The sequence below is a fragment of the Periplaneta americana genome, chromosome 2 (genome assembly GCF_040183065.1).
Source record: "Periplaneta americana isolate PAMFEO1 chromosome 2, P.americana_PAMFEO1_priV1, whole genome shotgun sequence".
NCBI classification, from domain to species: domain Eukaryota; kingdom Metazoa; phylum Arthropoda; class Insecta; order Blattodea; family Blattidae; genus Periplaneta; species Periplaneta americana.
The window spans coordinates 99,738,058-99,754,489 of NC_091118.1; the positions used below are offsets into that span (position 1 = coordinate 99,738,058).

Consider the following 16,432-nt stretch of genomic DNA (forward strand, 5'->3'; position numbering starts at 1 on the left):
AGAGAGAAAAATCAATACAATAGATAGCAATCATAGTAAAATATGCAATACTCTGATTTGCTCTTTCATCAATGACGTCAACAAAGCGTTAAGGATTTAGCATACCAGGAGGGTGCAAAAACTTTCTATTGTTAAGAAATAGACCATCTGCCTATTTAGTATATGCTGGATTTCAGATGTGTATGTGGAAGTAAATTACGAAACCATGAAACCCCTAGAAGAGTACATGCTGTTCACGAAGACAGGAAGTGAAAAAGTGAATGTGACGAACCCGTTGGGTATTAGGAGTGCTCAATGTGCCCTCTTCGACCTAAGCCACAAACCCAAAACAGGTCCATCACTCAACATCAGTCTGGTGAGTGGTACTTAAGCTAGTTAAATTTGTCTTTCATTTGTTAGGTATCATCATTCGATTAGATAAGATTTGATATTAAATTAGATTATTTATTACATTCTACATACTCTGTACTTATATATTACAAGCAAGGTTTAAATCACAGTTGCATTTGTTGCATTTTGCTAGTCGACTTTTAAAAACGCAGTAAACTTTCAATGTAAATGTGCAAAAATTCTACAGTAACATAGGACTTGAGAGAACTTCAGAAACGAAGATGATTTTGGAGAAAATGAAATCAGAGATGTGTATGAAGTAATTATTAGTTCTCGATAATCTGTAGATTTAAATGAAATGTTAATAGAATGCCAGTGTTCGAGAAGATATTGAGGATGGATTTCAGAGAGTTGGTACAATTCATGTATGTTGACAAGTTAAGTGAACAATTTTTCCTAATTGATTTAGTTATACAGTATGCTGTAACAACGCCATTTCATAATGTAAAATTGTGAGTGAAAATTTAGTTCCATGAATCTTTTAAAATTAAAATTGGAAACTGCCTTTCAGTTAAAAGAATTAGCACTGCTAACGATAAACCTCTAGTAAGGGCTACTCATAAAGAATTGGTTTCCAAGTGCTTTCAGTGTTTGGAGTGCTCATAAAAATAGGTGTACAGTACGTATTTTAATGTAATATAAATTCAGCAGTAGCTAATTCATCGAAACATAGGTCTAATAGTCTAATGATTTACTTAATATAAGCCTGTCTAGACTATGGTAAGATGGGTTGAAAATAATAAAATTCCACGAAGCAAAGTAGGCCTACATTTTTTTTTTTTTTTTTTTTTTTTTTTGCACACCTTATTAATTTTATATTTCTGTATGTTCTGAATGTTGCACAAGATTTTCACAATTTGAAAAAATAAAATTTTTCATGTGTGCATTTTTGCGACAATGATTTATTTTCTAGCTTAATTCTAATTACAAGTTACATGTAGGCCTAATTGAACATGGTTGCTAAAAAATACTACTGCCTAAATAAAAAAAAACCTTCATTTATAGAGTCGAATACATATTAATACAGATAGTACTGTACTTGTTAAGTAACTAGTGAAGAAGGTACCTGTGTGTTGTGTTTGCAACAGTCACACACATGTTCCGGTATAATTCTCAGAAGCAACTAACTGCTGGGATGTTTTATAGAACTTGCTTCCCACGCTGTGGCAGAGCAGGAAGTCGGCCGACAGTGAAATGATGCGAAGTTTCCTCGTAAAATGAGAGCATTGGATATATTTATCTATCTAGAAATACGTTAGGGAAGCTGATGGCGTATGGAGACCATTTTTATGTCTTTTATTGATATTAAAATTGTCTTTATTTTTTAAGAATTTACATTGGGGTCACTATTTCGGAAATCACTTTCCAAAATTAAATGATCTTTCACAAGTCTCCCTTAAGGATATTATGTCCTCCCTGAAGAGGTCAGTATTATTAGGAGATTAAAGCCAAAGGTCAGTGCAAACTATCCAAAGAAATTAAACCCCCACCCCCTGTAAATACAATACAATACCATACCATACCATAAATTTAGTAATAACCGGAATGTAAAACTTCGCAGGAAGGATTAGCCTTTGTTACTTTCGAAATAAAAGTTTACAAGAATCTATTAATGAAAATACCCATCCTACTCGTCAGAAAACAATACCCTCACGTAAAGTCCTATGTCATTGTATGGTAGAATTTATATCCTGGAGTGCACTTGGCTTGGAAGAATTTTGTTGACAACGCTCGTTAATATCAATACTTTCCCTCCCTATGGCTATGGGTCTGGGAATTAATTAGTGAAATTTCTCTCTGGTGCAAATACATTGTTGCTGCTCCTTTTCATTTCAATTGTACTCAGTCCATATAAGTCGTCTGGTAACCATGTGGCAACAGGAGTGAAATAACAGTGACAACTTTGCCGTGTACTATTAGCATGAAAGAGTCGTGCCATTAAGCTTAGTCAGGCCATATCAGTTTTGCGATTAATAGTCTTTGTTTTTACATCTTGATTACACAACTTTTAACATTTATTACTTCGGAATATAAAGTATATATATATATATATATATATATATATATATATATATATGCTTTCACGTGTTAATTAACTAGTCAACAAGGTAACCTAGTTAATTAACACGTGAAAGCATAAAATAAAATATAACCATCTGCCCTTCATTAAGGGTGACCACAAGGATCCAGAAAACATACATACGTAAAAGTTTATAATGAAAATACTTACAATAAATTTCAAAAGAAAATTAAAGTGAATCATATTACTTGAAATAGAGATTAAATTGCAAAATTTGAATTGAGTCCTTTAGAAATTCTCTAAGGATTTTCTCAACATTGTAAAATGTGAATATCCCTTTGATTTTAAAAAGTTATAGGTGTATTTTGAGATGGTACCACGAACTCCAAAAAGAAGTCCGTGTACTGATCAACGATTAGCCATGAAGTTATATTGCTTGCTAAAATAAGGAATACAAGGTTCATAGATGATTCTCTTTTCATCGTCAGTAAATTTTGGCTGTTGTGCATCTCTTTCAGACCTGATAATCGAGTCTAGTATTGTTCCTGTGTTCTTTTTTCTATCAATGACAATATCTGCTCGTCTTGTTGAATCATCTTCCGAGATACAATGCACTTATACTTTATATTCCGAAGTCTTTGTTTCTGACAATGAAAGATGACTGCACTCGAGAATATAAATTCTACTGTAATTAGTCATTTACAGTTAATAACAGATTGAAACAGACAAAAAATTATAGTTGTTACTTTATTTCATATAGATATAAGAATTTTACAGCAAAAATAATAAAATTATGTATTCATTTAAATGTTTCAATTACACAGGGCACAGATAAGGCATGGGTCTTGGATCCCCCTGTTAAGATTCCCTATAAATCCCAGTGGACTGATTCATCTAGAGAGGAAGATGGCTCAACAAAAGGTAATTTCAAGTAATCTGATAAAAGGAGTAAATTAAAATAGATAGTTATGCTGTATTAAACAAGGTATCTGATATTTAGTTTAGAGCATGGGAAGACAATATGCTCTGTCTTATTACAGTACCTTGTACTCCTCACTATATGCTGCATGAACGAGTTAAGAGCATTGTAAGGTTGGTGGTTGAGGAAGAGTTGACAAGTGTGCTTAAATGCGACAGGTTCATGTCAGTAGATTTACTGGCATGTAAAAGAACTCCTGCGGGACAAAATTCCAGCACATCAGTGACGCTGATATAACCTTGGCAGTTGCGATTGTCGTTAAATAAAACATAATATTTTTTTAATGTAAGGGTGATGATTGAGGAAGGGTTGACAAGGTCATGCAGCACTGTAGGGGTGGTGATTGAGGGATTATGTCAATTAAAAACATTGTTCCGGAGCTATTTCCAGTAGACATATTGATACCACCAAAATTGTAGCATAACTGAGAGAAATTAATTTTGATTATGTATGTACATAAGGTATTATAGCTGTCATACAGTATTCACACAGTAGCCATACGAGTACTACGCGAAATTGACTGCGCAATGTGTAGTGAAAAACTGCATGGTTTAGCTCACTGTGATACAGAGATATGATGTGGTATGTGATGATAAGAATAAGATGATGAAACGAGAAATGTCTTTCAAACAACATTAGACCTGACATAGTCCGTTCTGTTGCAGTAATATTCCTCGTTATGTCATGTGTGTTTGTGTTCATTGTGATGTGTGCACTGTGTGAAGTCTATCGGACACATCGCAAACACAAACAGAGACTGGAGGAAGAGGCAGATGCATCTATTATGTGGCATCACAGTAACCAGCCCACTGTAAAGTTTCAGGAACCACCAGTCAATTCCAGTATTAAAATGACATCGTATAAGACGGTGAGTGCTTAAGATTGCTCTGTTTTGTTTTGTTGTTAATGGTGTTTCATTTTGCTATAACGAAAGTACTCTAATATGATATTAGCAAAATTGCTGCTGTTTGAACTTTTTATATAATTCTAGTTTCGATATTATAGTCGAATTAAAATCACTTTAGTATTGACAGTTCTAAGCACGTGGTGCATAACGGGAACTTCTGTCATGATCCTGATTTCAACCAAAACTGGCCACTATTGTCATCATTAGTATCGTTAAGCAGCAATGGTAAAAGGTAGGTAAAGTTATCCCTATTACAGACCATGGAGGCCCTCAGTGTAATGGAAGGTTAGTGTCAGTCCTATGTGCTTGCTGCCTTCACTCACAAGGAAATATTACTGGCCATGGTATGGCTGGAAGGATTAGATAATGGAGAACAGCTTGTACCACTTTAGAAACATCTTTTATCTTCCTATAACACGTCTTGTTTTCAGATTTATATCCCAGCACAAAGCATCACATTATTAATAAAGAGAAACTCGCACAGTTTGATGAAAAATGTGTATTTTTTTTTTCTTTACATTTTCTGAGAACTGTATCAAGTGTTGATTTGTGCATCAGTCTGCTGTCATGCTACTGTTTCACTAATCCGCCAAGTACTAAAAAGCACTGCTAATGAATGAAATGGTCATACTTAAATTCTGTATGCTATAGACTGATGACTCTTTCGCCACTTGCCATAAGACTATGAAATGCTGTGAATTTCAGTTTGCGATATTTTGTTGCAACAGTAAAAATGTGACACATTTTCCCCTATGTCGTTGACTGGTTGTTATTCGATTGTTAATCATTTTGCACCTATTTACTTAATTTCCATGCACCTGTTGACTCTTGTGTATCATCAAGTATGCTGGGTAAGTAAATTATCTTCTGAACAGAAAGCTGTAACTTTGGGTATTGGTGGGCATGTTCCTACACACTTATTATGCAGACAATACAGTATTGATGCTAAAATTATAAAACTGTAAACTATAAATGTAAAATATTATTAAATATAATTAGTTAAAACGTCACTTAAGGTATTCATCTAAATGATGAAAGAAAATTATGAAACTGTCTAATTTCTCGTTTCCAAACATTTTTTTAGACCTGCTTAATTCATCACTTGCTGCAGTTGCCTATGACAATTATTGAGACGATATTTTTCTCGGTGCCATTTTTCAGTTCCTTCAGGATAGTATGTGGATTATTTTTATCTTTAAAAAATTTGAGAAAGTTTCAGAATCTCCTTTCTTAATTTGGATGAGTAATGACGTTCTAACTTCTTATATTTAATAACATTTTACAATAATAGTTTGTGGTTTGTGGAATCACCAACACTGGGATTTCTCCATAGCCAAAGTTACTTCTTTCTGTCTGAGATTTATTGTTCAGTGGGTACCGGTATTACAGACTGGAATAGATATAACAGTATTCTTCATTATATAGCTACCAGTACAGTTAACGTTAGCATTGGTATGAACAAACTAATTGGTTTAAGCCTGACAGATTATACAATGGCATGTGAAAGTATATAAGAAAAAGTGTTCTACCCAATTACCTCTAAGTGCTATTGCCCAGTTAACTGTAGTGCTACACTCTGTTGTGGACGCATGTTTTTGTTTAACACTTCCGCCCACCTAATCCTCTTTTAATAAGCATATAAGGAAAATAAGTTTCAAAATGGCTTTGTTTATAGAATCTGTCAGTCCAGCTCCTATATTTTTACGATATATATATATATATATATATATATATATATATATATATATACATATACACCATTCCCTGACATTCTGTCATCATTACATTCAATCATAAGTCTGCAATCACATGGCATAGAGCAGTGCGGTATTTTCCAAAATGTTCTACAAATCTCAAGGTTTTCTTTACATTCAGTGCACTTCAAAATGTGCTCCTCTCATTGCCCTTAGGACGTCAATGCTATATTCCATTTCTACCCATACATGCTGCAGCATATCAACATCAACAGTTTGCATAGCTTCGGTAATCCTTCTGCAAAGGTGATGTTGAACAGGGTTTTAGTACAGTATAGTAGTCCAAGGGGGTGATATTAGGAGAGTGCAGCTGCTAGGCGATAGGTCTACAGCAGCATATCCATCTCCCAGGGAAATGTCTAACCAGAATATTCTGAACATCATTAGATCAATGTGGAGGCACTCCGTCTTGGAAAATTATGGACTCATGTCACAGTAAATTATCCCTGTCATGCTGTCCTGAATAAAAAAAAAAATAGACCTATCGCCTTATTGTATATCAGACAATACAGAACAGTACCTACTCCCTCAGGTAGAGGAGTTTCACCCATCCATAATTTTCCAACAGAATGGAGTGCTCAACACTGGTCTAGTGATGTTCGGGATATTATTGATATCCATTTCCCTAGGAGATGGATAGGCAGTTGTGGACCAATTGCCTGGCTTCTGAGTTCTTCTGATATCACCTTCTTGGATTTCTGCCTTTGGGAGTTCATCCAGGATTGTGTATACAAAACCTCTGTTCAGAATCTTGTTACCCTTCGCAGAAGAACAATTGAAGCATGCAAACTGCTGAAGTTGATATGTTGCAGCGTGTATGGAGAGAAATAGAATATCACCTTCACATTCTGAGGGCAACTAGAGGGGTGCACATTGAGGTGCACTGCATGTATACAAAATTTTTAGAGTTATAGAACATTCCCCCCCTCCCTCCCCCCCAAAAAAAACCACACTACTCTATGTCATGTGGTTACAGAGTTATTATTGACTGTAATTGTAATGGGACTTAGGGATATGGTGTAGCTATAGTTTCGAAGGAGACTATAGAAATAACGAAGTCAAGTTCAGAGCATATTTCATGCTTAATTTAACATTTAATTGCTTTCTTTGTTCTTTGATAATGGGGACCATTTGCTTAGTCTTTCTCTTCTCACCTTAAAAAAAAAAACAACTGACCATATCATATCATTTCGGTTTCAGGTTTGCTTGATTGCAGGTGTGTATGTATTTTAAGAGTATAAAGTATATTTGCTTGTTTGTGCAAGTGCTGTTTGAAATGTAATATAATGCTTCATGAACCAAGAACAGGGAGTAGCAGTGATTCTGTCATAATCAGAAAACTTAGTTATTTATGAACAAGAAAGGGAAGTAATTTATGATGTGTATACTTTTTGAAAACTTTATCAGCAGAAAAAAAAAAAGTTGTCAATTGTTCCAAGAGTCAGAACTTGATTGCCGAGGCTAGCAGTGTGAGTGTATATGCTACTGCGAGAATTTGTAAGGAAACCAGTACGAAATATAACAGTTCCAATATTCAGGTTCCGGGGAAAGGGTTACAATAGACCTAAATGTTCTATTTTGACGAAACATGGAATAATCCGAATCATTGTAGACTACACCTATGGCAGGACTCATGAATTAAGGATGACATTAGGGTGTTGCCAAGCAAGAGAAGCAGGTTCACAGTGACACATTTAGGCTCCACAAAAACTGGCTTCCTTCCTCAAAGTATGTAAATGAATATTTCGATTCTCAAATGAATACTGTCAATTTTAGTGACTGGTTCCTTAATTATGTGAAGGAGGGATAGTGATAGTGATTATGAGGACAGTGACGATCCACTAGCACTCCCTCTGTAGACGTCATTCCTTTGTATGGAAAGACAACTTCTACATCATATAAGGTATGTCATGTTATACTTCTATTATAAAGGTACCAGTACTAGTGAAATAATTCGTAACACAAATGTACGAACCTTAGTACATGTATTTCGAATGCTGATGGACAAAACTCACCCTCTCTCCACTTCATGCACGTGTATGCCTGATATCGCAATACCATAGTCTCCATGTGCCAATCCCATAATATTGGTACCAGTATGTCTTTGTACAATCTGTCTAGTATAGCGAATATGGAATTTTTATTCAGTACTGTCATTAGGCCTGTATGTTAACATATTATTTGAAAGCTAATATTAGCATATATTTAATTATTTGCATCACAATACTAATTTTGCATACTGGTATTTAAAGTGTGTGTAAGTACTATAATTCTGTATAAGAAAGACTTGTTAATAATACGTAAAAAAAAAAAAAGGACGTTCTGTTGTAATGCAACAAATTGGTGACTAAGAAGTGGTACCTCGTATCTACAAAGATGGTAATTTAGTTCAACTACATCATTATTTAGATTAGCTACGTTATTATTATGTTCACAAAATTGGACAGTTACAGTAACTCATATTTTTCCCTGGAGTAACTTAGAAGATCTTTCAAAGCAGAAATATATAAAAAGTTGGTCTATTTTGAGAAAAATTACTTTTTAAAACAGTTTTCTGATTACGGTAACTTGCAAATTCACTGATACGAAGTATCACTTTTTGGCCATCAGAATGTTACCAGCACATGTGAACAAATTTAATTGTTACCTGTTTCTAAGTTCAAACAAGTAGCAAAAGAAACAATTAAATATTTTATATTTATGTCACCATGGTGTCTAGCGGCTAGGGCACTGGACTTATAATCTAGTAGATTCGAGTTTGAGCCCCAGCATACCCTGATTAACCTGATTTATAACTTGTATTGTGCAAGTACGTGGTCCAGGTAACACAGGTGTTTTCTCCGGGAGCTCTGATTCCCGTGTGGTATCCCAACAAATCTCCATCATCACCTCATCTCATCGAGCATGTAGCATAGACCAGCCTCCTATGACGCACCAAGCGACTCGTAAATTGGTCAATATAAATGGCTTCATATGGGTGAATGATGAACAAGTCAAGTACCAGTCATTAGACCAAAAAAATATATATATTATGTTTTCTGCGTTCTTTTGCACTTAACTATTATAGTTGTTGTTTAGTCAACTGTCCGAAGACAGGTTTGACCTCACAAATGACACCAATAAGGCATCACTCATATAGCAACTAAGCCAGAAGATAATGGGGTAGTATAGTACAGTTTTTTTAATATTAGGCTTATGTAAAGCTAAAAAATATTCCTAACATTGTCGTCTTGTGTAGTAGCCTTTTAAGATAACCAAATTACACAGTTTAACATGTTTTTAGATACCGGTACATATCTAACAAACTTAAACAATCTCGTGTGTGTTGTGCGTGCATGTGCATTTTTATAAACACACAATATGTGAATATTTATTGGATACCTATATCTGTCTAAAAAAAATATGTTGAAGTAAGTAATTTAGTCTGTTATATACCATTTCATAATCTTGTATTTATATTTCAGAATCCACAACCAGAAGTTAAATTAAAACCTTCACTAAACAGTTCTGAACCGAAACCACAATCAAAAAATGAGTATAAACAATTGTCAAACTCAGCACCCACGAATGGAAGACCTGATGCAATAAGGCCAAACAGCATCAACAACAAAACGAACACGGGTAATGCATATTCACATCAATTAAGAACATTTAAAATCTACGTGGCAGTCTAAATTTGAGTGGTTTAGTAAAGGAATACTCTAGCACAATAATCGAAAAATATCTAAGTTACTCTTCTTAAAATATTCATAACTACTATAATATGTTTATTATTTATGTGGAAATTACTTCGCTTGTATAGTGTTTCTGAAATACTACGGGAACTGAGAGAATATCTTAAAATTTAAAAAATTCGTTTTTACTGCTCAAAAGATGTAAAAGAAAAAAAGTTAGCCTAAATAGGACAAATTTATGTTGGCTCTTTCAGTAAACGATATTTTGAGATGTATTTTTCATTCGTTTATTTTGTCCATAATACAGATATGAAATTTAATATTCCATATATTTTTTTTTCTAATAATAATTATGAAATATAATTTCCCAATATCTTCGTTTAGCTAGGGTAAAGTGTAGAATCAAAATAACGACTGAACGCAAATTCTTACACTCGCCTGCAATTGGACATGACTGATGCACATTAAGTCATCATTTCAACATGATATATATTATTTTCTAATACAGTGCCACCTGTTATTTAACCTTTAAATTTTTTTCCTTTTCCTCCCCTATTCGTAATCCCCTTGTTTTCTTGCTGTCTCATTTGAACAACTACGCAAGTCGTTATCTGGATTCCAGACTTTCACCATTTGTGTAATATGAAAGTCGGTTTGATCGCACATACAAGAGATGCTTTCCCCCCCCCCCCCTTCATCTTCAAATATTGCTGTGTGAATACAGGGCTTTACTTTGATTCCTTGTCTTATGGGACCAACTTCACCTATAAATCTTACAATAGGATAAAATACCAGTACAAAAGTTTATTGATGATTTCTGCACCATTCACACTAATGGTAGTAAAATATGAAGAAATACAGTAGTTAGATGATAGCAAGAACTCTAAAGTACCTGAATATTACCTTTCACGCACTAAGATTTTGAACCAAAATCTTCAGATTAGATAACTTATGCTCTAGCCATTCAGCAAAAATGGTGTGATGTCTCGATATGGTTATGAAAGAAAATATATGTTTTTGATAATACAGTATATTTTTTATTATATCTTCCTCGTTTCTCGTTTCTAGTCCCTATTTTCTTACTTTCCCTTACTCTTCTCTTTCTTTACGATCTCATTTTCCTGCGCTTGCTTCTCCTTCAGTTTTAAGTCAGATTGGTTATTCCTTATTAATTTCTCTTTGCGCTTCATATTCTTCATCTTTCTCTTTCTTCTCCCGTCTTCATCCTTTTCCTCTTTATCATCTTTCTCCTTTTCTTCCTTGTACTCTTTCGCCTTCTATTCTTATATGCTTGTCGTTTTCTCTAGTGAAATATCATATGTTTACGGTGTGTCTCTTCGGATTCCAGCAGCAAACTCAGATCAAGAGCTGGATTGGGATCCAATGGCAGAGAAAACAGAACTACTTGCAGAGGTATGTGATTTGTTTTCAAAATTGCTTAAAAGAAACTTTTCAGTCATTGAATTGTTATTATGAAAGGAGGATAAATTTCACGTTAATGAATTCATCATTCACATGGCTTCTGAATTTCAAATTAATAGACAATATAACAAAATTAAAATTTAATCCACTGCGCCCTGATATTGTAGTACCTACAATATATGATAGAGTTGAATAATTATGCTTCTCACATCAGCCAACTAGCACACTCACAAATAGAACGAGCTAGACTGCTAGCTGCTAAGTGAGGTGGTGAAATTATTCTTTTTTCTATTCAATAAAAACTGAAATTACCTTCTCTCACATTCTGAACAAGGGTGTTTATAGTGACTCTCTCTGCAGACAAAATATTAACTGGCAAACAGATAAAGTTACAGAAAATGCAAGAATCCATGATTCTAATATTAATCACTAGCATAAAATTATATGAATGGAGATAAGAACTGCAATACTTAAAGTTCTCTGAAGAGTAATTCCGTTGTTTTTGTATAGCAGAACATGTACTCAGAATTTTGCGATTGAAGCCCAATTTCCGTATAATTTTTGTAATAACTGACAAAATGTGTTTCAGAAGAGAACTGTCAAAAAATGCACGCACATACTAATACCCAACTATTACATTAACCATAGTGCATTTTAATATCATAATTTCATGTTACATAATTATTTTAACTCTGTAAAGTTATATGCGGTTTTCTTTATATACAGTTCCTTGTCAAATAGGTATAAAGTTTCGTTTTTCTTGTGTAGGAAGTATGTACTGTTTATTTACTATAAAATTATTATGCCCATTAGAAAAGATTGTGCTAAAATTGTTAGAAAAACGCAGTATTACTTAATTTTCTATGCATTTGGTAGTGAGAAGTTTTAGGGTATTTGCTGCTGCAATATGTCATAACCTGTAAGACATGCAGCATTTTGAAACTGGTATGTCCTTATATCTACGACACAGTGCAAGAATGTAATATAATATATGAATGAAATGAAATGCGCACAATGTGCATAGGATTTGTAGCTTAGTCTTTGCAGAAGTTTGTGAGTGAGGTTTTCCTTTCACGGCAGTTTTCAATGTGATATCGTCCACACAGCTTCTGACACAGTTCACACACACATTCGTCGTTGGGTTCGTGGTATCTCTTGGTGGCACAGATCTTATGGTGAAAACCATGTACTGCGTAACTGGTCACTATGTGTCTGAGTTCGTAGTTTGTGTTTGCCCAGTCTCTGGTTGTCATGGCATCTGTTATGTAGAAGGGTCGTATGATGTAATCAAGAATGTAATATAATGTATCCATACAATAGATGATTTTCTGGATAAATTCGGGATTGATTTTGTATTATTCAAGAAGTTTATTCATTTCAATTTTTCTTTGTTTAAGTATTAAATTTTAATTATAATTCAGAGAATTTTTTTAAATTATGGGACACATTTTATTGTTTCATATGAAAATCTTTTGCTTCGCCATTTAAGATTTTGGTTCCTTTCTTTGCTCGAAAATCAGATTTTTCATTACCTTTGACACCACAATGTGCTGGAACCCAATATAATAATAGTGTTTTATTTAAATATTGCATCTATTTATCATATTCTAGATTTCTTTGATTCTGCTATTTTTGGCCAAGCACTTAAACTTAGTCTTAATAGCAGCTAGAGAATCTGATAATATAACTACATTATTACATATATTTAGCCAGGCAAATAAATAGTTGAAGGATGTATAAATGGCTTCGATCTCACCATAAAAATGTGTTATATTTTTGCCTACATTCTTATAAAAGGAGAATAGCTGACAAGTTTCACTAGCTTCAGATTCTTCTTCATGATCTAATAAACGGTCATCTATGGTGTATGTGTGAAGCCATACATTTTGTGAATATTTTGTATTGAGGGTTTCAAAGGTGAGAGCTTTAGCTTTCTTCAGTAATGGTACTTATTTCTTTCGAGAAAAGTTTTCATTTAGTTGAAGTAGTGCTTTACTATTATGAATAGTGTTGTTAAAGGGATAAAATTTTCCATTTCAGAAGGATAGTTTAGAGTTTCTTTCAATTTCAGTACTTCCTGTATGAATCCAATCTGGGTTTTCATAGCATGTTTTGAGACTTGGTAATTATGCCATTTATTATTATCAGGGCGTCTTATTAACGTTTCGTATGTTAAGAGAGCTTGCATTTCTAGATCTAACGTGTCAGCCTGGGTAGTGCAGTCAGTGTAGCACTGGCCTTCTGTGCTCGAGGTTGTGAGTTCGATCCTGGCCCAGGTCGATGGCATATTCCATTCTAAAATAATAAATTAACACACAATCAAGCACATGCAATAATACTTGGTCAATGAACTCGTTGGCAATTCGTTGATATCCATGGAATTGGCTATCTAGCAGAGAACATGAAGTCAGTGCTAACACCGTACTGAACCAGTCTTCAGTTTATTTAATTTTATTACAAATTTATCCATATTCAATAATTATTGCTATGATAATTGAGAGGGTCAGAAGCAAAGGGCTAAAAGTGACATTTCTAAGAACATGAGTTAAATGCATCCAGGGCAAGCTAAAACATTTAAAATTTTAGTGGCAAAGGAATACATCTTTTAACCACATCACACACTAAAATTGAAATAAAAAATTTCACGGAATTTACAAAATCTTAAGTACTTTCAACCACATTTTCTCATAAATAACTTAAGTGCACTTATACACCTTTGCTTCTGACCCCTCAGTTATAATTCTTAGTAAGTACATAACCACGCCTAATAGAAGATGTTTATTCACTGACTGATTTTCACTGTCACCATCACAGTTCCCAATGCCACGAATGTATCAATTGTTACAAATCAACAAAGTGCTTGGATAGACATATTGTTTTTAGTCATTGGCTAGATTGCTGTAAGTTATCAGTGTCAAAGAAATGGAAGAACATCACCACAATATTTGAAGATACATCCTTAAGAAGGACTCTAAGAATGTTTTTCCATTATTCTTCTCTCATTCCCCAATTCTCTGCTAAGCTATTACCTCCTGTGTGTTCCTGTTCCCTCTCTCAGAGAAAGCTCTCAAAGCTTTTCATGATGTAAAATCTGAGATAGTAAAATCTGTTGTGATATGTATCGATCATGAAATCCTCTTCGTTGTGAAAACAGATGCTTCGGAGAATGCTATTGTTGCTATCCTGACTCAGTCCAGTTGTTAGAGTGCTTTCCCCCCCCCCCTCCCAAGAGTTCTATCTGGCTCAGAACAAAAACACGTTTCAGTTGAGAAAGAAGCTCAAGCAATTGTAGAAGCTCTTCGGAAATGGCGTCATTACCTCCTTGGTAGACATCTTAAGTTTATAACTGACCAAAGATCGACAATAATCGTCCCAGGAAAGTGAAAAATGAAAAGATCATGTGATAGAGGTTGGAAGTGTCTTATTTTCAGTATGACATTGTCTACAGACCCGGGAAGCTTAATGGTACTGGGTAGAGCTGGTAACGGTATTTTCGCGTGTAAACATGAATATATAAATTATTTTTTTCCTCTGTATCTATCAAACCCAGACTAATGACCTTTGCACCGTGTGATAAACAAATGTTAATGAGTTGTGAGCTGGTGACAGAAACAAATTATCTTTCATTGTTTTAATAGACGAATGGCAGAAAGAAAGAGTATTGAAAAAAAATATATTGTTCTAAATTCAGGAACCATTTATACTCAAACTACTTAAGATAAAGGGCTGAAATTTTGTATGATAATGTATACACTATAGTTACTCAAAATGAATTGACTGCTATTTTAAAATACAATTCAAGTAGTGAAAATGTGGAGAGATATGTGATATTTATATGACAAAATAATCGTATGGGGATTTGTCACATTGTGCTTGTGTAATTAAAAAGTACTATTTTCATTCTACTTATTTTCTCAAATGTTTTTGATATGGAGGGGAAGTTTGAAAAGTGTAAGATTATAACTTTTTGTAATAGGTATTCCTAACTGTTGACAATTGCAAATTCAATCAACTTTTCTTTCTGCCATGCCTATATTAAAGCAATGGAAGATATGTAATTTGTTTCTGTGGCCGCTCTACAACTCACCAACATTTATCACACGGTGCAAAGGACATTAGTTTGTGTTTGATAGAAACAAAGGAAAATATATATATGCATATTTATAACGCGAAAATACTGTTACCAGCTCTACCCAGTGCCCTTAATGTAGCTGCTGATGCCCTTTCAAGAATTTGTTCAGCTGTCCAGAATTATATAGAGAAAATGAATAAGGTGTATATTACCCTCTGTCACCCTGATATGACTCGCCTGGATCATTGGGTCTACAGTAAAAATCTCCCGTATTCTCTGGTAGAAATAAGTCGTGTGACTGCCTCTTGTCAATATGTGCTGACATCAAACCTAGATTTCATCGGCATCAAGGAACTTTAATCAAAGCTACTTCACCATTCAAATGGCTCAACATAGACTTTAAAGGTCCTTTACCATCTTCTACTTGTAATAGATACTTTTGGGTGTTGTAGATGGATACTCGAGGTTTCCGTTTGCTTTTCCATGTCCAGACATCCCTCATGTACTGTCATAGCAAGTTTGAAGCAACTTTTTACTGTCTCTGAAACCCCAACTTATATTCTCCCTGACTGGAGAACATCTTTAATGTCTCATGAATTTCTAAATTCACTTGGAATTGCTTCCAGTAGAACCATTGCTTAAAACTATGCTGAAAGTCAGGTAAAGTGGTATAAGGATATATTATGGAGAATGGTTGAGTTAGCTCTAAAGACTTAAATCTTGGAATCATTACCTAACAGGGAACATGTCTTACAGGAAGCTCTTCACTCTGTACCTCAACCAATACAACTCCCACATAAACGAATGTTCCATCATGCACGTAGGTCTGGTAATGGACTCTCAGCTCCATTTTGGCTTCTCACTCCAGGTTCTGTTTTTCTGAAAAGACCTACTCGAGCCTCAAAATATGAGCCATTAGTGGAGGAGGTAAAATTGCTTCATGGAAATGCTGAATATACTCACATTCGCCTGTCAGATGGAAGAGAAACAACAGTTTCAACACGTGACCTTGCACTTACACAGGAATTTGGACAAGAAACTCTACCTCAGAATGAAGGAAAAGCCTTCTACTGTTTCAGCACATGACCTTGGACCTATGAAGGAAATGGGGCAAAGAACTCAACCTCAGAATGAAGAAATCCCCTTGATGGCAACCAAAATGAAGATCCTTCTGATAATGATCCACCAGGAGTCCTAAAAGAAACCCTCTGCCT

At 34.5% G+C, this 16,432-nt stretch overlaps 1 protein-coding gene across 6 annotated transcripts in view; it reads left to right on the forward strand.

Annotated features, from left to right (window-relative positions):
• Nucleotides 1–16,432, forward strand: part of axo (axotactin) — a 356,966-nt gene that overhangs the window by 292,641 nt on the left and 47,893 nt on the right. For 5 of the 6 annotated variants that reach the window (XR_011330936.1, XM_069818184.1, XM_069818183.1 and 2 more), the window contains 5 exons: nt 177–355; nt 3,235–3,331; nt 4,055–4,257; nt 9,515–9,671; nt 11,073–11,137. Coding sequence is in view for 5 of the 6 variants with exons in the window: in XM_069818184.1 (XP_069674285.1) it covers nt 177–355; nt 3,235–3,331; nt 4,055–4,257; nt 9,515–9,671; nt 11,073–11,137 (701 nt within the window). In the remaining variant the exon portion in view is untranslated. The remainder of the gene's footprint in view (nt 1–176; nt 356–3,234; nt 3,332–4,054; nt 4,258–9,514; nt 9,672–11,072; nt 11,138–16,432) is intronic. The other variant, XM_069818185.1, reaches the window with a different exon arrangement.